Source organism: Ceraceosorus guamensis (genome assembly GCF_003144195.1).
Source record: "Ceraceosorus guamensis strain MCA 4658 unplaced genomic scaffold IE81scaffold_8, whole genome shotgun sequence".
Taxonomy (NCBI): domain Eukaryota; kingdom Fungi; phylum Basidiomycota; class Exobasidiomycetes; order Ceraceosorales; family Ceraceosoraceae; genus Ceraceosorus; species Ceraceosorus guamensis.
In genome coordinates, this window is record NW_020290003.1 from 168,749 (window position 1) to 189,060 (window position 20,312).

At 55.5% G+C, this 20,312-nt stretch overlaps 6 protein-coding genes across 6 annotated transcripts; 2 read left to right on the top strand and 4 right to left on the bottom strand.

Annotated features, from left to right (window-relative positions):
• Positions 1-53: 53 nt before the first annotated feature.
• On the bottom strand, positions 54-1,253 carry IE81DRAFT_320832 (hypothetical protein). The gene is made up of 3 exons (XM_025513150.1): positions 1,035-1,253; positions 663-908; positions 54-512 (listed from the first exon to the last, which is right to left on the bottom strand). The coding sequence occupies exons 1-3, from the start codon at positions 1,123-1,125 to the stop codon at positions 196-198; spliced, it is 654 nt and encodes a 217-aa protein (XP_025372022.1). The 5' UTR covers positions 1,126-1,253; the 3' UTR covers positions 54-195.
• A 1,505-nt stretch (positions 1,254-2,758) lies between these two features.
• IE81DRAFT_320833 (Redoxin) lies at positions 2,759-4,495 on the bottom strand. The gene is made up of 7 exons (XM_025513151.1): positions 4,447-4,495; positions 4,313-4,386; positions 4,021-4,238; positions 3,771-3,889; positions 3,317-3,457; positions 3,003-3,197; positions 2,759-2,895 (listed from the first exon to the last, which is right to left on the bottom strand). The coding sequence occupies exons 3-7, from the start codon at positions 4,021-4,023 to the stop codon at positions 2,844-2,846; spliced, it is 510 nt and encodes a 169-aa protein (XP_025372023.1). The 5' UTR covers positions 4,024-4,238; positions 4,313-4,386; positions 4,447-4,495; the 3' UTR covers positions 2,759-2,843.
• Positions 4,496-5,612: 1,117 nt separating this feature from the next.
• Positions 5,613-6,944, top strand: IE81DRAFT_241290 (DJ-1). Its single transcript, XM_025511224.1, has 4 exons — positions 5,613-5,807; positions 5,961-6,139; positions 6,213-6,529; positions 6,644-6,944. Exons 1-4 carry the CDS (start codon positions 5,765-5,767, stop codon positions 6,753-6,755), a joined length of 651 nt encoding a protein of 216 aa, XP_025372024.1. The 5' UTR covers positions 5,613-5,764; the 3' UTR covers positions 6,756-6,944.
• Positions 6,945-7,015: 71 nt separating this feature from the next.
• IE81DRAFT_241267 (hypothetical protein) lies at positions 7,016-15,268 on the bottom strand. Its single transcript, XM_025511223.1, has 7 exons — positions 13,946-15,268; positions 13,321-13,867; positions 10,825-12,518; positions 8,828-10,759; positions 8,319-8,763; positions 8,183-8,252; positions 7,016-8,116 (listed from the first exon to the last, which is right to left on the bottom strand). Exons 1-7 carry the CDS (start codon positions 15,156-15,158, stop codon positions 7,133-7,135), a joined length of 6,885 nt encoding a protein of 2,294 aa, XP_025372025.1. The 5' UTR covers positions 15,159-15,268; the 3' UTR covers positions 7,016-7,132.
• A 1,763-nt stretch (positions 15,269-17,031) lies between these two features.
• IE81DRAFT_310013 (hypothetical protein) lies at positions 17,032-18,071 on the top strand (the record flags this gene model as incomplete). The annotated part of the gene is made up of 3 exons (XM_025512408.1): positions 17,032-17,326; positions 17,375-17,532; positions 17,817-18,071. The coding sequence occupies 3 exons, from the start codon at positions 17,032-17,034 to the stop codon at positions 17,910-17,912; spliced, it is 549 nt and encodes a 182-aa protein (XP_025372026.1). The 3' UTR covers positions 17,913-18,071.
• On the bottom strand, positions 18,052-20,184 carry IE81DRAFT_364565 (hypothetical protein). Its single transcript, XM_025516869.1, has 2 exons — positions 19,149-20,184; positions 18,052-19,007 (listed from the first exon to the last, which is right to left on the bottom strand). Exons 1-2 carry the CDS (start codon positions 19,942-19,944, stop codon positions 18,148-18,150), a joined length of 1,656 nt encoding a protein of 551 aa, XP_025372027.1. The 5' UTR covers positions 19,945-20,184; the 3' UTR covers positions 18,052-18,147.
• Positions 20,185-20,312: the final 128 nt, after the last annotated feature.

The following is a 20,312-nucleotide window of genomic DNA, read 5'->3' on the forward strand; positions in this document are numbered from 1 at the left end:
TCACCACTCTTTCACGCTGAGCAAGGGAAATAGGACACTTTAATGTATTTGTACACTCGTGTAGAGAGGTAATGTAAGTCCTCTAGGCCGATCAGGGACATCAACGACGCTAACAGCGTTGCAGGCCTTGACGCCAAAAGAACTCGAAAGAAAATGAGCCCGAAAGGTTGGATCGCATAGGATTTCGGCATCAGCTCACAGAGCCTCAACGACCTTGACGTCAACGTCGTTGAGGTGCACGGTCTGACCGACGAGAGAGTTGAAAGCTCCGCGCTTGGCGATGGGTTCGAACATGAGGATCTCTGCTCCATTTTCCAACTTGAATCTGCGCTCGGCGTGAAGGGTGACTTGTTGACGCTTGTTGAAGAGCATGCCTCTGCGTTGAACCTCGTTGCCGCTGTTGGAACAGCTGCCTCCGCAGTATTGAAGACCAGAAGTTCCGGTAAAGGCGACGTTGTAAGCGTCTCCTTGCTGCACGTTGCTGCGGGTGTAGAAGGAGGAGAGGGTGCCACCTGGAAGGGGTATAGAATGTGAAAAGGGGGGTGGGGGGGGGGAAGATGGGGGTTAGTTCGCGTAGGAGTGTCGGCGCAGATTTCACGTTGGGTTGTTCTTGTCGACAAAGTCGCGCGAAGAGGGAAGGGGGGAGAGGAGGCAAAACGCACCTTGAACGCTGTTCTCGTGAGCGGGAACGCAACGGGTCACTGCGCCCGCACCGCCCTCGGAGGTGGAAGCGTAAGGGTACTCGTCGCAAGAATTGCTATCGTCGGGATTTCCAGAGCATCGATTGGGAGATTTGCAAGCGTTGTGATTACGGTTATCCGTAGCTGCTGCAGAGTTTCTGTGAAGGGTGCTGGGTTTGCCTGCGCACTTGAGGGCGTAACAATCGTTCGAGCAAATGTTGGGAACCTCTAACATGGGGGGCAAGGGCAGTTTGTGCAAGCGGGAGAGAGACTCATCTGCGTCAGCAAGCTTGTGCGGGGGTTTGAAGTAGACTCTTCAGGTTCTTTTGCCCACGTCCGAGTCTTTGCACTCACTCGAGCAGTCGAAAGTCACCGTTGCGGCCGACGCTGCGGAGGCTGCGGCCAGCACGAAGGCAGACAAGGACAAGAGACGGAGAGACACCATCGTGAATAAGCAGAGTGGGAGGGGGAAGATGATTTGGGTTGGTGGAAGCGCGGGGGAATGAGGAGAGCAAGTGAAGGCGGTGCGGAGCGTGGGAGGATGCTCAGAGGAGGATTCGCATCTTATACAAAGGACTCCTGCGTCCATCCAATCACGTATCCTGATGGGGGGGGGGGGGGGGCCCCATTGCTCTTCGCTCCATCCGTCTTGTCATCGCACTTTGCCGCCGTGAGTGTGGCCAATCAGACTGGCGAACGTGGCCAACGGTGCGCCAGATGCAGGGGCCAAGCAAGTCATCTCTGTGGTCGAGTGTACCTGCTGTGTACTGCACTGCTGCTGCTACCACATTTCCTTCTAGCTCGGGGTCGACAAAGCAAGGAACGCAAGAGCGCCGCGGGTGAGGGCGCGCTTGCACTTGCACGCTGAACGGATTACCTACTACACACACACAAGGAAGCAAGCAGTACTTGTAGCAACACCGGCGGTCAGCAAGACGATCAACCCGACTTTCCTTAGCCTAAAAGCGTGCATTCGCCGGCGCACGAACGAGCCCAAGCTAGCTTGTTCACTTTTCTCGGCCACTCACGAGTGATGGAGTAGAAGGAAAGCGGTGCAAGAAGCGGTGGATTACCTGCTAGCGCTGCACTTTGAGCTTACAGAAAACTCAGACTTAGGGTCCACGCAGACGCCGCCTTGCAGCGGAGCATGCATCAACAGTCAACGTTTGAGAGCTGGGAGCGAGCGTGCGGTCAAAATCGTGAATGTTTTAGCGTGATGGATACGTGCTCTCCTCCCCTGGCCCATCCCACCAATCGGAAACAGTGCCGATGAACTCCGCGTGCACGCACGCACGCAGGTCCCCGCTGCTCAGCAACCGAGGAGCTTCAGAAGTACGCGCGAGTGCTTTTGGGTTTGTGTAGCTGAAGCACAGAAGACGATTGCAGACAGCGCGATGACTCTTTAGATTGACGAGTGCTGGCTGTTCAGACGGGTGCGTCGACAACAAAATTTTGGAGTTGGTGTCGAGTGAGTGGGGTGTAAGCGCAGAATGATCAGCAGCAGGGCGTGCCTAAGTACACATTCGCGATTGTTCCGCTGTGCGCCTGCTGCACCTTTCTCGTCAAGAACAGCCCACGCAGTCGCCGCATGGTCTCGTACTGAACCGGCAGGCAGGTACCACGGTCAACATTTCCACATCCAATCGATCGCAACGCAAAATGCATTGAAAGGGCACCATCAAACCCCGCAAAGATCGCGAATCGCGGATAAAGGTGATCCAATCAACTATAGTCATCGTGCAAATTGGCGACGAATGGACAAGGATGCGCAATCGCCTGTTTTGGAAAGTTGGTTACCTGCAAGGAACCAATGTCTTACCAGATGTCCAAGGACTCTTAGATCTGCTCAACTTGCTCACATCGGGCTACATCGTCCCATCCTTAAGTCAGCGCCCAAGTCAGTTCGCACACCTGTAATGGCCGAATGACGGATGCAGCACGACCTGAAAAGCTGCTCGGACCATCAATCCGACCGCTGGCCCAGCAGCTCAGAAAGCAGACAAGGTGCACACACTCTGCTCTGAACATTCCGAGTGTCGACAAACTTCTATTTTGATTTCTACTCGAAATAATGCTGCTCGCTGCTGAGGCTCAAGTTCCTTCTCGAGCGCACGCGTCTATCAAGCCATCAAAACTACCTTCGCCCTCGCTTCTTGCGCTGCTTCAAAGCTTGCCGAAGACGGCCTCAGCTGAGCTGACACCAACATTTCCAGGGCTGTGAGTGCACGTAAGGGAGCGCAATTGTCTGATCAGCGCTTTGCACTCGTTTCGCAGTCGTATCCATGCTGTTCAAGCTGCGTATCCCCCGCCGATTCCACTCACCTCTCCTCGCTATCGAAAGCCTTGATCACGTTGTCATCGGCGATCAGCGCATAGCGAGCTCCACGAACTCCAAAGCCAGCTTTGGTCATGTCGACTGTGGCGTTGAGTGCTTTGCTGAATTCCAAATTGAGGTCCGAGGCGAATTCCAGCTCTCCTTTGGCTCCCAGAGCAGTGCGCCAGCCGGACATTGTAAAGCTAAGTTGGAAGCGAATCGTCCAGGACCCATGCAGAGTGGCGTGAGTATACCAGACGTAGCGTAAAGGCGGGAGTTGTTGGGGGGACCAACAGGATGGACATGGGAATATCAGACTCACGGGTCATTGCTTGCCAATACGATCACTTCGTAACCCTTTTGCTTGAACTCCGAGGCCTTCTTGACAAAGCCTGGGATGTGGTTGCCATGACAAGTAGGCGTGAATGCACCTGGCACCGAAACGATGACCACCTTCTTTCCTCTGCAAGTGCAAGCGTGGAGTAGAGAGCGTCAGCGATTGAAGTACTGTGTGAGCGGCGTGCACCCAATGGACATGAGCTCCCTATTCTGGAGGTCGAGAGTGCGTGCGACGGCTCTCGACGTTGACCGCCTTGGACTCGGTAGTCGGCCTGACGGTGCTCTCAAGGTGTGCGCATCAAGCTCGACCTCGATTACTTTCATCGCATCAGAATCCTGCCAGCTACAAGTGCTGGCCTCGCACCTGTTATCCCAAAAGCCGATCTGTGCTTGCGCTCTACCAACCTTTCTCTAGACCCTTGATGATGTCTACTCACGCAAACTTTTGAGTAGTGCGGTACTTTTCCGGAATACCGCAAGCCGCGGCGTTGGAGAGCTCGTCGCTCCAAGGAACGTGGGAGAACTCGGTGTCCGGAATCTTTTGGCCTACGAGCGACTGATGCGAGTGTTCCGCGCGTGGGAGGGGATTCGACGGGGACAAGTGATGGTCAGAGGGACTTTAAATCGTGGCTCGTGACTGTCGAGCTGCGCATCGTCTCAACCAGCCAGAGGGGATAGGACACTTACCATGATGATTCGATGTTCGTGTTGAATGCGGTGGTGCGAGTGAGCGTTGAACCGTATGTCTTGGTGTGTGAGTTGCTGCAGGATGGTATCCGGGTTTGGGGAGGAGGGAGAGCTGCGTGGCCTTGGAAGGCAGGCCGTGCTTTATACGTATATGCCTGCTGGTGTGCTTGCGGGTGGGCTGAACGCACCGCACTGCGCACGGACATCCTCCACCGAGCCTGTCATGCACGCGATTATCGATTCAGCCAACGCGCATACCGACGGTATACGTCGTCGTGTACCTACACCTCACCTCGGCCTCGCGCACAGCAGCAGCCCACCGCTTCGGCGCGAAATGATCTGACCCAATCTTGATGAATCTTGAATCTTGAATCTTGAATCAGCTACTCGGTCGCACAACTCGACACACAAATTCACGCGACTCACGACTCACGACTCTTGACTCACGACTTGCGGCCGTGACTTGCTGCGCTGCAATATGAGTCAAAGTGTAGGATGTGATTGGAGGATGCAAATATCAAGTCACGAGTCCAGAGTCAATGAGTACATCGAAGCGCATTCAACAATCAACGAATGCTTTTACTTAATGGCGGCCTGTCGCGGTACCTCTGCACAGATTTCATTCACAGTGATTCAAGAGGGAGCGAGCTTTCGGAATCCAACGCCGTCGGATCGTCCGCGATCGAATTGCGCTTGTTCAAACTGATTCTTGATTTGCTTTTTGCGAAAGTTTTTTTTTTTTTAAAGCAGTGTGTGTATTGATCGAGTAGTCAAGAAGTCCGAGTGATTTACATTTTTGATTCCTGATTGTGAGGCTATTCACCAGCGCATGCGCATGCGCAGCGACACTGACACTGACTCACACTCTTGACTGATACTCGTGACTCTTGACTCCTGCTCACACTCACACTCAAACTCACACTCAAACTGGCTGCCGACTCGGGAAGTCGAGAGGGGGGCACGCCGATCTATGAAATACCGGGGTTGGGGATGACCTGACCTCCACATGGAGGCCCGATGTCCTTCTCGGTAGGCCCTCCCCCCAACATTGTGATGATCCCGCACTTCTTTTATTTCTATGATTTGATTCAAGATTCTTGATTAGATCTCATCAAGAGTCCTAACCGCACACCGCTATGCTGCTTCGAGAACATGCTGACTGCATGCCACGTCCAATCGAGAATATCACGGGGTCGTGAACCACCGAATGAGCGCCAGAAGCTCGCTTATCAGCCTTCTTGTGGAGGCCGCGAGTACCACGCTAAGGCGGTGCCGGGTTTCGCGCTTCTCATGCAGCATGCAGACAACAGTCGCGAGTCGCGAGTGAGTGTACATACGAGTCGCGAGTTCAGAAGAGTCACGACTCACGACTCACGACTCACGACTGTTGATTCACATTGCAGCTTGAGCCCTGCGTCCTGTCCTTTCCATCATTCGTGACTCGTGATCATGAGGTGCTTCTCGCCCATCGATATCGCATCGAATCGCATCGCATCGCATCGCACCGCTCCATCTCTCTTCCCAACTCGAACGCGCCCTTCATTGCATGCTTTACCATCTCAACCGTCGTCCGCATCCGGTCGCAAATTGAAACGCATTTGATCGCCTCCTCATCTCATTCATCAAGGCACCACTTTAGCAACCCCGCCAATCGACTGGCTTCCATCGGACACGATAACACAGCAGCGCTGGGAACGCGGTCCTGTGTCCAGTTGACTGCCCTTGCATCCCGCAGCTTGCAAGGATGACAGCTCCACGCGCATTGATCTTCATTGCGCAGGGCACAGGTGAGTCTTGGCAATGAGTTCGCCGGGATGGCAGGTGCGGGCTGCGGGCAAAGGGGGGGTTACTTTGCCCCAAACATCCATCCTCGCTCACGCCATCTTCCTCCTGCTCACGCGCTCGCATCCTCCTCTCTCGCTCGGCGCGCGGATACGCAGAGGAAACAGAGTTTGTGGCCACGTATGATGTGCTGGTCAGAGGGGGCGTACAAGTCACTTCGGTCCATGTCGGTTCTTCCAACCACAACGCTCAAGATCCTCATGCTGCCGAACTAGTCAAGTGTTCTCGAGGCGTGCTGATCAAGCCGGACAAGAAGCTGGACGAGCTAGCTGGCAAGGTGAGGGAGAGGAGCGATCCTCGACATTTCGTTTGTGCGGGTCCTATCGTCCACATGCTTGCTGAGCATTCAGATCGTCTTTTCATTCATCGGCATTGTTTGCACTCGTGTCGCTAATCAGGCGCTAGAGTACGACGCGTTCATCGTTCCAGGAGGGAATGAAGGCTCAGCCACCATTTCGGCCAACGAGGATGTTCAAGCTTTGTTGAGCGCCGCTTACGGCAAGGGAAAAGTGGTGGCTGCTATATGCGCAGGCAGTCTAGCTATCAAAGCAGCAGGAGTAGCAAAGGATAGTCCCATCACTTCTCATCCTTCCGTCAAGGATCAGCTGGACGCAGAGTATCACTACAAGGAGGATAGCGTGGTTGTCAGCGATAAGCTCATCACTAGGTGAGTCTCCAAGTCTGCACCGATCCGTATTTCTGCAGCAGGAGGGACGGCCTCGCGCGCTGAGTCGCTCGCTCATGAACAAAATTTCCCCATGCCGACTACCATTCTTTCTAGTCGAGGGCCGGGAACATCGCTTCACTTTGGTCTTGCAATCGTCGAGGCACTGCAGGGCAAGGAGAAGAGGGATGAGATCGAGAAACCTTTGATGCTGCCCTCCAACGCCTGACTAGCATGGCATCCTAGCCCAGCACACGGCTCAGCGAGCCGTCTCTGACGAATACGGAGCGAGACGAGCCCGTTGATTATCTTCTGCATGATCGCTTGCGCAAGGTGCATGAAGTCGATGTCAATATCCAATGATCGATTCATAGCGCCACGCGATCGTGCAGCCCTGCATCTCAGTTGAAGGAAGAGTGAACCACACGAGAGGGTCAATTTCTGGAATCTGTTATTACTGAAGCGGGAGCAGCGTGCAAGATGGTTCTACGTGTAGAGCTGGCAGGTAGCTGTAAAAAAAAGTGCGTCGACAGCAGTTCTCGAGTGTCCGTGGCGAGCTGAATAGGAATGTGGAGGGAGGTGCTGCGTGGGCATCGTAGTTGCGCTTCATCCGTCTGGCACCCATATATGCGCGCTCAATTTCTCAGGCGCATCCTCAGGCAGGGCTTCCCACTCTGGCGAATCTTCCACATCCGTACCAGCAACGTATCTCCTCCAAGCTTCTTCGTAGCCAGCTTCCAACGCGCGCGTCCAAGCCTTTGTGTCGAACAAACCTCCATCTCGATCGCGCTCCAGGAACAGCTTGCGGCGCAGGTCGGACAGCTCTCCAGCTCCTCTGCGCGTCCTTGCTCCTGCAGGCGCTTGCGGGCCAATTTTCAGGAGGATCTGCGAACGAGGTGGACTGACCTCGGCCAGCTCTTCGCTCGTGGGGGCATTCGCAGCGTTGGCCGCATTCTGCTTGACGTTCGCTGGTGCTTGCTCTGTAGTCTGCCCAGGTGCGCCCTTCTTTTGAGCAGCCGGCACTCCGTCTGAAGTTGCCTGCGACTGTTGTTGCTGAGGAGCGACGTGGGGTTGTGCGGCACCGCTTGCAGTGTTGATGCACAATGCCTCGGCAGTGACCTGCTTGTCAGAAGCGCTTGCCGGTAGTCTCTTACCCTCGCCGTCCCAGTACTCGTATCGTAATTCTTGAGCGAGCGCTACTGCACGCTCGATATACGCCTCTTCAGAATCTACGATCATCTGATCACCATGCCCGGTGGCATGCACGATGCTTGCAGCCACACGAGAACACATCTTGTGCAAGTGCTTGGGCCAGGTGAGCACCGGCGTGCCGCTCCAAAGAATGTCGGCGCTCGTAGTGTGAGCACCGCACTCCCAAGCATCGAGGAACAAGTCTGCGATACGACCTCTATGAATATGCACACCCTTGGGCGCTACTTCGGTGAAGACGATGCGAGAGGCCACCTCGTCTCCGGCCCATTCGCGCGCTGCCCGCATGAGGTGCACTTCGCCCGCCGCTGGGAACCGTAGCAGCCAGATGATGGAATTGGGCACTCGCTTCAGGATCTCCAGCCATGCCTTGAAAACCTCCTATAGATTGCCCAATTCGTTGAGTCAGCCACACGAGTCGCACAATTGGGGCAATATCCTACGCACCGGCTCAAGCTTGTAAAGCTGATTGAAGCAGCAGAAGATGACGAAATCGTCTGGAATGGATGGGAACAACCTATACGTTTGTGCGCCGAAGAGGATGAGCTTAGGTCCACGCGCCTTCATTCACGCGAAGACTTACTCCTTGCGGGCTTTCCAACGTCTCTGTTCCTCTTCCGCCCACGCCTCCTCATCAGACATTTCGTGGGGATGCACGACCCTGCCGTCGATTGCGCGACGCTCTTCTGGCTCTCTAAAGCCTTGACGATGATCGCAGACAAAGTACGACTTTGGCATGTAGACGCACCTCTCTGTGTACATCCAATCATCGCTCGGTTCTTCAGGATCCAAATCGCCGGCAAAATCCGTCGGGCGCGCAACCAGCTCCGTGCCTTGCTCCAGGGCCTCTCTTCGCTTCTTGCGCCACAGGTCGCCAGCTGTCTGCTCCGGGGGACAAACGATTGGATCGACGATCAGCCAGTCGATCCAGCCCGAGGCCAGACCGCCAGCGAATCCCATGAACTCCATTTGCACGGGGCACGGCCGAGCAGCGAAGATCTCATTCCGCGCGCCCTTGGTGTAGCCATCTGCCGGATTCGGAATTCGTGAGCGTAAAGCGATAAAGACGTGGTGAAGACCTGCAAGACTCACTCAAATTCATGAGAATGTGGCAACCATCCGCCAGGACGCGCTGCACGATCTGCTGGTTCGACCAAGTGGAGACATCGTAGAAGTTTTGCGCCTCCTTCTCAATCTTTTGTCGATAGGGACTACCATCCGAAGCCGTGGTGGCGTAAAGGAAGATCTCGAAGCGTTGCGGGTCGTGCATCCCAAACACAGACTGCATGAGGTGCGCGAGCGGGTGATTGTTAAAATCTGAGGATACGTAGCCGATCCGTAGTCTTGATGCTGGTGGCGGTGGCGGAGGGTATACGTGTGCTGGCAGCCATTGCTGACTGAGGGTCTGTTGTGTGAGTCGAAGCGCATTGCGATGAGAAATGAGACGAATGTGGCGTGGAAGGATCTTCAATGTAAAAGTGTGAAACGGAAGGACCGTCGGGACTGCTGGCGTCACAAGGCACGAAGGCAAAGCCAGTCGAGGATACTGCTGCACGTCTGACGCTTGTGGCTGGATATGGGGCTGCGCTTCAGACGCAGGCACCCGTACGGAGTGTCCATATCTGCTGAGGTACCAGCGACGCTGAATCCGGCGCAGGAGGCGTTCAATCAGGCGAATGACGAAGGAACCCTCGTTCACGCTGGCCTGTTCGCGATCAAGCGAGCGGAAGAATGGCTCAAAGCGAGCAGTCCACTGCTGCTGTACGCTCTTCCTCCGATCGCCTAGAGATGTCTGAACGGAGTCAACCCAGCCTTCCAGCGTAGCAGTAGCTTGCAAAGCGCCTACACCATAGCTCGCGCCATCCTGCAGTTGCTTTGTGAGGAGAGACCTCACAGCAGTCATCCAGCCGGACCACTCCGGCTTCTCGGAATAGACCTCGCGCCAATCGCAAATGGCAAGCAGCGCGTTGACGAGGCCGCACAACGCCTCCGGGAAGCGGGGATTGACGTCGACTGCGCGTCGATAATACTGTACCGACTCTTGCGTCCTGCCTTGATCCTTGATAGCATTGCCGAGGTTGGCCAAAGCGACATCAAACGTGGGATTGTGCTGAACCGCCTTTTCGTACATCTGGATGGCCTCGTTGATGTGTCCAAGATCTTTGAGTAGAGAGCCTAGGTTGCAGTGACAGTGAGCGTTACTGGGATCAAGCTGCAAGCCATATGTATAGTATTGGAGTGCCAGAGCCTGTCCATTCAGTTGTTGTCGTTGGCCTGTCGCATTGACAATGTGAGTCACGACGGGAATGGAGGACAGCAAGATACCAAGATTGTTCGCGGTCGAGGCGGATGGGTGTAGCGAGATGGAGAGATAGTACAGTGGCAACAAGAGCGATGTTGATGCTGGAATGCCGCCGAGAGTCAAGGGTCCATGAGATCCAGCAGTCGGATTGGCGGTAGCATCCTGAAACAGTTTGGCTAGCGTCAAGAGGATGGTGCTGGTGGTCTGAGCAGACTGCTGCAAGGCCTGCTGATGCTGATTAGCAGGCGATTGGCGCTGCTGCTGAGAGCTAGAGTACATCGCAGGTAGCGCACCAGCCGTTTCAGCAAACAGGAGTCGGTTAAGCTGCACGGCAGAGTCTGGCAGCAGCATGATCATCGGCAATTGACCTCCACCAAGTCGCAAGAGCGTGCTGACGATGCGGTCTCCCGAGTCGCGCACTGCGCCCAGGATTCCGCGTGAGCTGAGCTGGCTATAATTGCCTTGTGCGACCAAAGCTGTCTGCGTCGAGTCACTGGGATCAAGTCCGATTGACAATGCGACCTCGCTCGCGGCCTGAGCAGCGGCTGATCCTGGCAACGTCGTGCCAAGCGAGAGCAGACCCGCGACGCAAGTCGCCACGGCCAGATCCCGCAAACTATGTGCGCTAGACTCCGAGGGCGACAAGACCACTTCAACCGCTTGCTGGTAAGCGCGAGCTGCAGGCACTAAACCGGCCTCGGGCAGCACGTACTTGAGATTTCCTGTTGACAAAGGGGAAGTGGGTAAGCGGATCAACTGGGAGAACATTGACTTCTCAGTGACGCACCCTTGGCGTAGAACAAATTTTGGAGCCGGCATACTTGCGACGTGGGTAGATGCTGAGGCATGCACTGGGGGTGATCTCCACCAGGCACTTTTCGCGTTCTCGACGCGTCCCTACCATCCTGATCGCTGCGGCGCGTGAACACATGAGCTTCGACAAACTCGCACAACCTCAAAGCTTCTCGGAAGCGCGGCCCCGTACCCGACTTCTCATCTTGCTGGCCCTCGTGATGCCGCGAAATGTCCTCGGTCGATGGGGACACGCGCTCTTCTTCAACTCGAACGGATTGTTCCTCCTCGCTTGCTTGCTGTGGAGAACAAAGCACGCCGAGGAGGTTCTCGTAGGCATCCCAATAGCCAGGTCGCAGACGAACAGCTCTCCACCACCAGCTTTCCGCCTCTCGCCAACGTCCAAGCGCTCGAAGGGTGGTGCCGATATTGGACATGCTCTCCACGTAGTTGGGATCCGTTCGTAATATCTGCTTGTTGTAGTGCAAGCTAGCCGCCAAGTCGCCCGACGTGTAGTAAGCGCAGGAAAGCAAGAGCAGGGTGGGCAGATGCTGGGGATGCAGCTTGTGCAAGGTGTGTAGCAAAGGCAACAGTGTAGGATGCAAAGTAGCACTAGGGCGAGCAGGTGCGTTCTCGCTTTGTTGCTGGGCATGTCCATTGGTCACTCGCCCATCTTCGCCCCGCGACGACGACTGCTGTCCCTGCTGTGCTGTTGCGGTAGTGCCGCTCGAGTAGAGCGCGTGGGCGTACTGAAGAAGCTGATCCCGCACAGTTGGAGAGTGCACATCGACGCCAGCGGCCGACGACGCAGCCGAGATGAGGTCCAGCGGATCCTGACCCGCGACTGGCTGGATTTGCGGCAGGATGCCCTCTCTTGCGAGATCTTGCTGTTGTCTTGGCAGCGGCGATGCATCTGCATTCAGAGTGCCTGGATCATCTTGCGCGACGCGTAGATCTTCCTTGGCCTTTTCGGCCAAGCTGACCGGGCGACCGGCATTTGTCGCATCTCGCACAGATTGTCGCCCTGAATGCAATGCAGGCTGGGTGACCTGAGGCGGTTGAAAAGCGCTATCGGGAAAGCATTTTCCCGAGTCTCCTCTCGCTGGGCGACCAGGTTGGCTCGCGAATGCGGCCAGCTGAGATGGATGCGTGGCTACAGCCGTGGACGATAACGCTCCAGATGTCCTGGCATGACCAGCGAGGGAGGATGCCCTCTCGGCTGCGTGCGGCGCATAGTGATCTCGAGCCAGTCCATCGCGGTGCAAGCGGGTGTAGTAGCCTTCGGCCAACGCGCGCAGCTGCGTTCTATAATGGCTCGCAAAATCGGGCGGAAAGAGCTGAGGACTCGAAGTCTGGAGCTTAGATTCTGCATCAGGGTCGAGTCGAGCTTCAGACTGCATGCGCTGCTGCTGTGCAAATATCTGAGTTTGGTGCTCCTCCAAATGTTGCCTCGCTTCCGCTTGCTTTTCAGGTCCTTGCAACCCGGCCCAAGCCCTGAGCTGCACAGCGATCGCTTCCTGCTCTTCTGCACTCAGGGGGCGCTCCATGACCACATCGCCCTTGAGCGCTCTTTCGGCCGGTGCGGTGGGATCAAATGGCGCGCCACTGGTCGTCGTGGTGAGTGCCGCCGTGGCATACGCAGCCGCAGATGCCAGGACAGCATATTCGTCCGGCTGAAGCACTCGATAACTGCGTTTTAAGATTGTCTCGTCAGCATGATGACGAACTCGTTTGCGATTGTGTTGCGTGCACATGAAGTGCACAGGTAGAGAAAACGCCTGCGCGTTGGGATGGAGCGAAATGGTGACTGGCAAACACAAAGACTTCCCTCGAAAGAAGCTTCTGGACGCTCGGGACGAACAGCCAGTGACGACAGTCTTATGAGAGCAGGCCTCTAACAGAGTAACAAGATTGGGCAGCGATCGGAAGATCACCGAGACGAAACAGATGTGCGACACGAAGCGCTGCATGGGCGCTGGTCGCCGAGACTCTACAATCTGACCTTTTTTGAGTCGGCGATCAGGGCCCGTCGCAGCTTTTCAAAACCCGTCTTGTCAAACGGTGGCGTTTGCCGCTGCAAAGCAAAGCAAATCAAAGTTTGCGTGGCGATGAAGCAAAGCAAATCAAAGTTTGCGTGCTCATCGCCACAGCTAGACTGGCTTCTCCACCGCATTTGGCTGGGGCGGGGCGCAGACGGATACCTAGGTTGCCCAACGCCTCGAACAGCCGTGCGTCTGCGCCAGATATCCCTTTGGCGAGGGGCACCCAGCCCCACGACCAAGTACCTGTGCCGTACAGCCGGCGGAGGCGTTCCGCACACGCTCGACAGTGAACGGCCGAGAACGCTTCCGCGTTGAAGCCAGCACATTCTCGCGCACACGCGCTCGTGGTCGTGACGATGCTTGGGTGCACGTGAGACTCGAGACAACGCTCAAAGACTGGGATGAAGCAAGGTTCACAACCAAGAGAAAGTTCAGCTAGCCATACTCACGCGGGCTGAAAGAGGGGCAAGACCTCGACTGGAGGTGCGAAGTCCTGCTGCGTCTGATTGGACGATGAATGAACGTAGGAGGCGCCTCGAGTGCCAGTTGTGGAGATAAGATCTTCCTTCGAGACATGATGAGTGTACGCCGAAGCAGTAGGCACTGCATGCACATTGGCGCCCTCGGAAGCTGCTGATGATGTTGATGGCGATGATGATGTTGTGGCTGAAGGGTCAGGCGTTAGACGTGGCGCAACCAAGGCGCCTTCGCTGAGCTTCTCCACCTCTTTCCTTTTATTGGGCGCGACATGTTCGGGAGGCACCCACCAGCCGGCTCTTGCTGTTCCCCCAGGTGTCTGGACCACCTGAAACGGGTACGGCAATGTCGAGCTCAACCCCGGACTACCGACGACGCGATGCGCAGTGCCATGATGACCTCGAGATTCGTTCGAAGATGACAAGAATGGTGTCGTCGGCAGGTCGACTCCGCCTCCGCGCCTGGCATGGTGCGGAGACGTAGGAGGCGGCAACATTTGTAGCGGTGGCGTTGGCATGACTGGTATGTGTCATTGATTGCGGAAGGTTCAGCATTCGTTGGGCTTCTTCGTCTAGGTCGCACAGGCTGGCTACTCACGAGGCATGCTTGGAACACCCGCCAGATTGAAGCCCATCCTGGGATCTCCCGCATCCCAGTAATGTCTGCTAGACGTTTCTCCCTTCTTCAATGGCTGTGCCTGACCAGCATCTCTTGCCGGTCTGCCCCACGCCTGTTCGAAGCCTGAAGTGGGCAGACTGATGTGCGAGAGGCCCAATCTGTCGAGGTAAGAGGGAACAGTGGAAGCATTGCTAGAAGAAACGGCGCTGTTCTGGGCAGCAGCGAGTGTAGTCTGTCGGATTGGTGTGTCCGTCGAGTTGCTCGCTGCTGCTGCTGCTGCTGCCGCCGCCGCCGCCGCAGAGGCGCTGGCTCTTCGAGCTGCAAGTCCTGTGACGCTAGCAGGAGGCAACATGATAGCAGCTTCTTGTGCGCTCGTACTGCCACCGATACTAGCTTGCAACATGGCAACCACCCGCATCTGGCTCTCGCCTTCCATCAATGCGGCGCGGGCTGCTAGCTCTCCAACCTGGGCTTGAGCAGTACGAGGCGATTCTGGTTGCATCAAGGCTGGCGTTGCTTCAAGTTGTCCCGTCGCAACAGTCTCCGGCGAAGAGCCAGATCCGCTCGCAACTGCGGAAACGGGGTCCGTCGCAACCTTGTTCTGGCTGCTTTGCAGAGCGCTCGACATTTGGGCCGAGAGCGCAGCAGAGTATTGAGCAGAGTTGCTCGCTCTCCGAGCCATCGCCTCGCTAGTGCCCGCCATCGCACCCGCAGCAGCAGCGCTGCCCACACCAAGGGTTGCAGATGCCACGCTATCCGAACCTCCAACAGCGCCGGCGTCAACACCAGTTCGGCCATTTCCAGCTCCGGCTTTGGCGACCACAGCAGCAGCTTGACCTCTGAGAGCGGTCGAGACGCTTTCCAAGCCGTCCGCGCTCGCACTAGCTTCAGCAGCCAAGCTCCATGCTGCATGTAGCATGCTCGCAGCACTTCCACCGGGCTGGCTCACCCCTGCGGCGCTGGCTCCTTGCCGAGTGGGCCGGGCAGTGGCATCTATGCTTCTGCCTGGCGAATCGGCTGGATGAAGCATCTGTGGCTTGTAGAGATCTGGCGAAGTCGACATCGGAGAAGCGCCTTCTGAGCTGGCCTGAGCCACTCCTCCTTGCGTATCAATGTTCACTCGCACTCCAACAGCTGAAGGTGCGCCTAGCGCCTGATTCGCCTTGGCGTTGCCATTTAGTGGGCGTACCATGATGGAAAGCTGGCATCGGGCGGTAAGGACTTTGCCAAATCAGGATGGTCGTGCACTTGTGGATCGGGTTGCGCTAATGAAGAAGCGGGCTGTGTGCTGTCCACACGCGCAGCTGAGCAACTTCGAAGCAAGAGGTCCCGATGCTGCGTGCGCGCCCGAGACGTCCAGAAATGAAGTGAAGGATGGCAAGTCTGCTCTTGCTTGTCGGATGTCGATGATGTCAAGAGTGATGATGGCTTGAAAGACTGGGAGCACGACTTGATGTGTCCTCTGTGTGTGTTCGCTGCGCTCCGCCGTGTTCCCATGTGTCTGCGCGCTTCTTAGCAAATGAGCTCGAGGGCGACGTCCCACGTGCGTACGTTATGCCAGGTCCGTCGTGAACGGCTGCTGAGGTCCAACCCCGAGTTCTTGTGATGGGTGTATTTGGACAGATACCAAGGGTAGGAGTCTCTGGATACCAGTCGACAAGCAAAGGTTCTTGAAAAAAAATCAAGTGCGTTCCGAATCTGGTACGTGCGTCCAGCAACGTTCACGCTTCAGATTCAAAATTCGCGCGCGGGTGTGATTTGTGATTTCAGCTTGGCGGCTATCATCGATCATGACGAAACTCGATCTATACGGCGACTTGAATTTGGTGCGCGCACGTTTGACAGCTCGCGCGCTCTGCAGCGCGCATGCGTGCATGCAGCGGCAAGCAGCAGCAGCAGCAGCAGCAGCAGCAACTCTTGACGTTCGACTCACACTCGAACTCAAGACTTTTGACTACGTACAGTCAATTCAATTGATTTGAGTAGGTGACCAGACAGACATTAGCTCGAAGCTCATTTTCGGGTGTCAATCAAGTCAGATGACATCCAAGCCGCGAAGCTTGCTCCTTACACAAATTAGGAGTAGAGACAAGACTCGAAGACGATTGTATTCGCTCATTACTCACACTCAAAAACTGTGACTTGACTGATGAGATCTGCGAGAGGCGCGCAAGCTAGCGGACTGCACTTAAATTTGACTCACGACTGTATGTCCATGCTTTGAACGCCGAGCGCACGGGATAGATGGGTGCTTGGCATGCAAACAACGTGCCGCTTCTGCGCTTGCCGGTGCGCTTCTCATCACGGCAGAATTTGAATCGTGTCACCGCATCTTATTCCGAGCTTTGGTGGCACGCTTATTGCTGTGTATGTGTATGGCCGAATTCAAGTGGAGGCGTGCATGCGGAGCGCATTCAGGTTCACAATCTTGAATTCATGATTTGATTCGATTCACGATTCACGCGTCGTGCTTCTTATTCAAGATTGTCGAACGCGAGTCGCCCAGTCGACTCACGACTCCAGCAGGCAACTGAAGCACATGCGGACCCGGTCACGACGCTGACGGCGACACATCTTCTCGAACTCGCTCAACCATCCCCATGTAGCGAGAGGGAAGTCGGAATCATGAATTTCGTCCAGAAAATAGGAACCAGCGAAATTACGATCACGTGAGGATGTCTGCGCGGGTTGCGATAAGACGTTTGCTGCGTGTGCATGAATGTTGAATGTGGAGTAGGTTGACATTGATCAACAGTCGCGCTCACAACAACATCCACGATTCAAATCGATAAAAGATTCGATCTTTGCTTGTAATCCATTCACGCTCCGTCAAGGTTCAACTCGATCTCGATCCGTTCAACACTAACACTGCCGGCAACGCCTCCCCGCGATCCACTTGCCTGCGACTGGTCTGCACTCAAAAAGTGTCCGATATCGACGACGACAACGTCGAGCTCAAGTTTTGAAGTACCATCCCAGCATACAACAAAAGCCTGCGTGCTCGCTAGCTCTCGCTTCATTCGCTGCACAACTGCAGCAGACAGTAACGAGCCTCTGACTCCAGAATGAGTTCAAACGGGGCGAGCGGTGAAGAGAAATCGGACTGCGTTTCGTGTAGCGTAGAAGACCCCACATCTTTGAGCTCTACAACAGTATCGAGCCAAGTGCCATCGTCTCTGCCCGACTCAAAGGCACCAACAGATCTGCCACTCAGCATTCCCTCTTACGACTTCCCAGCCCCACTTCAAGCCTCCAACTCGTCCAGCAGCACCACGCCCAGTCTGATCATCGAATTCTGCGATCGCTGTAGATGGCTCCATCGAGCCAGTTGGGTGCAGACCGAACTCCTCATCACTTTTAGTCCACCCCCAGCAACAACATCCACATCGACACCGGCGCCTTCCAAAGCTTCGGGTGGTGCCGTGCTGAGGAGCAGCACGCTCATACCCATGACGATGGATGAGACGGCCGGAAGGTTCAGGGTATGGATCATCACCTCGCACAACCAGACGATATGTATCAGCGATCGAAAGTCCGAGGGAGGCTTTCCGGAGGTCAAAGTGTTGGTGAGCGATGGAGGTTCATGTATGCTGATTGTATGCCTTTGCGCTGAGTGTGCCAGAGTGGGCAGGTCAGAAGAAGGGGGGGGAGGGGGGGGGGGTGCTTAGGGAGGACAACGAATAGCATGTAGCGTAGCGCCTGGCGCCGCGCTCCAAGATCGCCTTTCGCTCTTCTGGGTCTCAAGCAAGCTGATCTTGGGCCAGGCAAACGCGATAGACGCACTGATTTTCGACTTTCTCTCTCTTCTCCTCCTCTTGCCCCGCTCCGATCGACCTCCCTCGCGGCACAGAAACAAAGGATCAGAGACTTGATAGCGCCAAACCATTCGCTCGGACATTCAGATCGAGGAGGCAAAAAGGACTCCACTTCCAATACGGACGCATGACGAGTATGATCAGATCCGCATTCGTGATTCTACCACGGCAGCCGGCCGGGTGCATCCCGAGCGAAAACAGTGCCGTTCCGAGAGCAGCTGGTGCGCTTAGCTCGACATGTAGTACGCGATTACAACTTTGGATGTATTACAATGTCTGATGCATACAGGTGTGATGATGGTGACTATGCTACATATGCGCCTCTAAATACAGCATCTCATCCCGGAAGATCGTCGTCGTCGAAGCTCACGTCGATTTCCACAGTCTATTGACCACAGCCTCGCTCTTCTTAGTAAGCGGATAATCTTGGAATCTGGACAGAAAGAAGTCCCTCGACACGAACCAGTCGCCCTTCCTCCACGCTTCCCTATCCGTGCTCGTATCGTTCTCATCCATCCAACGTTTGACAAGACCCCAAGCCTTTTCAAAAGTCAAGATGTTCTGTCGAGATCTGCTCATAGCCTTCCAACTATCCCTCACATTTCTTTCTTGCGCTTTCGAATAATTGCCGTACGCAATGATCGAGTCATTGAGAGCCCTGAGCATCCTGTGGATGAGTCTCTTGCGCGCTGGATCGGCTTGTATGAGTGTGGCGCAGCTGATCAGAAGAATGTAGGGATCGTACGGCTCGAACGCGGATGTTCGATGTTCCAACCTGACCGAAGGACTGACGTACACCAACGGCACCAATCTTCTAAACATTCCAAGTCTGGCCGTTCTCTTTTCGAAGTCTTGCATGCTCTCTCCCGTCTTTCGGATAGGCGCAGCGCTCATCCATCCTCCCTGCATCGCGTCCGTTACGCCGGAAGAATGTGAAGTCACCTCTCGACTAAAGATTGACCGCACGGTCCTCGGATCTCCTCCTTTGGTTTGGATAATCCTCTCCAAGAAATCGTCGGCATCTTGAGCTTCTGGCATGCCTGGCAATCCTGCACTGTTGAGCAGATCCTGATCTCCGTGCTTGCCAGTAGAAGCTTTGACAAACATTGTGGACACTGCAAAGTACAATCTGGACATGTTCCAGCCTATCGCGCAGCTTCCGTCGCCCTCTTTGAGCTGAGCATCCAACGCCAACTCTGGAAAGCCGAGGGTGCACAGGCTCTCCACTGTCGGGGGCAGTCAGGCAGGCGGGATGTTCCGGTCAGTCGTTCATCAATCGAGATTTGAGCCCAAAAAAGTCAGGCATCCTCTCGTCCCATCGGCCCGGCGAGCGCAGCGCAGCACAGCATCGCGCCCTGTCGACTCACCCATATCATCCGCACCATCTCCGACCAGCAACGGCTGACTCATAGCTCTAGCCACCTGCCTCATCAACTCATACATGCTCATCACTTGCTCCTCTTCCCTCGCAAACCCACCCATCAACCTGAAAGCTTCCTGTATCTTTGCAGGCCTGACCAAGTTCTCCCTCCAATGATCACCAACAAATCTGAGCAATCTGTCGAATATTTGAAAAGAGGAGAGGGGGTCGGAAGAAGCGCGCTCTTGACACATGTATCGAAGTCCTTTGACCGTGATATCGGAATGCAAATCGAATGGATGCTGCTGCTGCGACGAAGCGTTGCTGGATAGATACAAAATTGGCACAATGCTCTGCTGATGTTTTTCTTGCCTCGCCACGTCCTTGGCCTTGACCGACCGTTTTCTGTCCGAACTGCCTTTCCAGCTTTCATCCTCTCTCAAGCCATGCCCGTCAAGACCCGCATCCCGCGACTTGCAAACGGCATCCACCTTATTCTGCCGAGAATCGTGCCGCGCATTTGACAGGTCAGAGAATGATTGGACAGCTGCAAGTCCCGCGACGGACGGTGTGGAGGGTGTCGAGGTAGCAGCTTGCGATGTTGAAGTGAGGGATGCTCCTTGAAGAGAGCGGGGGCGGCAGCGAGGACCGTGTATGGGAGACTGTGCGCTCGTTGATGATCGCCTGACAAAAAGCCGTGTGAGACGAACAGTGTCGTCTGCTCCCGCTCTTCTCCATGTGCACAGCTCACGCCTGCGCAGAGGGACAAGGACTCGAAGTGCACATCGAGGACATGTCGACATCCTGCCCGATGCTTGCAGGCGACGTCCGCCGCGGTAACAGTCACTTGAGTAGGAACCAAGCCTAGGCAATCTGGAGCCGAAGCGAGTGGTGGGATGCAATGTGATGGGGAAGCATCAAGCATGGTACACCGAGCCAAAAGTCGTGAGCCCTGATCTACGGCGCCTGACTCAAGACTCACAACTCATCAGACTCACTGACCACTCACGACTGTTGCGACTTTGGCTGCATGATGACCGTGACTCCACTCAAGACTTGTAACTTTGGCGCGCGATGGCGGCGCGCCGGGGACGCCAACAGCCACGTGGATGTCCTCAGCCGTCCTCTATATGTACGCGTGGGAAGAAAGTCACGAGTCGCTCCGTCCTGC

Coding starts and splice junctions, on each gene's coding strand:
- IE81DRAFT_320832 (XM_025513150.1), bottom strand. CDS start 1,125: ATGGTGTCTCTCCGTCTCTTGTCCTTGTCTGCCTTCGTGCTGGCCGCA. Junction 909..1,034: donor GGTGACTTTCGACTGCTCGA/GTGAGTGCAAAG, acceptor CCCCCATGTTAG/AGGTTCCCAACATTTGCTCG. Junction 513..662: donor TCACGAGAACAGCGTTCAAG/GTGCGTTTTGCC, acceptor TACCCCTTCCAG/GTGGCACCCTCTCCTCCTTC.
- IE81DRAFT_320833 (XM_025513151.1), bottom strand. Junction 3,458..3,770: donor CGCACTACTCAAAAGTTTGC/GTGAGTAGACAT, acceptor TTGCACTTGCAG/AGGAAAGAAGGTGGTCATCG. Junction 3,198..3,316: donor GTATTGGCAAGCAATGACCC/GTGAGTCTGATA, acceptor CTTCCAACTTAG/CTTTACAATGTCCGGCTGGC.
- IE81DRAFT_241290 (XM_025511224.1), top strand. CDS start 5,765: ATGACAGCTCCACGCGCATTGATCTTCATTGCGCAGGGCACAG. Junction 5,808..5,960: donor CTTCATTGCGCAGGGCACAG/GTGAGTCTTGGC, acceptor GCGGATACGCAG/AGGAAACAGAGTTTGTGGCC. Junction 6,140..6,212: donor TGGACGAGCTAGCTGGCAAG/GTGAGGGAGAGG, acceptor CTGAGCATTCAG/ATCGTCTTTTCATTCATCGG.
- IE81DRAFT_241267 (XM_025511223.1), bottom strand. CDS start 15,158: ATGGTACGCCCACTAAATGGCAACGCCAAGGCGAATCAGGCGCTAGGC. Junction 12,519..13,320: donor TTGCCCCTCTTTCAGCCCGC/GTGAGTATGGCT, acceptor CTTAAAACGCAG/TTATCGAGTGCTTCAGCCGG. Junction 8,764..8,827: donor CCACATTCTCATGAATTTGA/GTGAGTCTTGCA, acceptor CGAATCCGGCAG/ATGGCTACACCAAGGGCGCG.
- IE81DRAFT_364565 (XM_025516869.1), bottom strand. CDS start 19,944: ATGTCGACATGTCCTCGATGTGCACTTCGAGTCCTTGTCCCTCTGCGC. Junction 19,008..19,148: donor AGATGGTGCGGATGATATGG/GTGAGTCGACAG, acceptor TGCCCCCGACAG/TGGAGAGCCTGTGCACCCTC.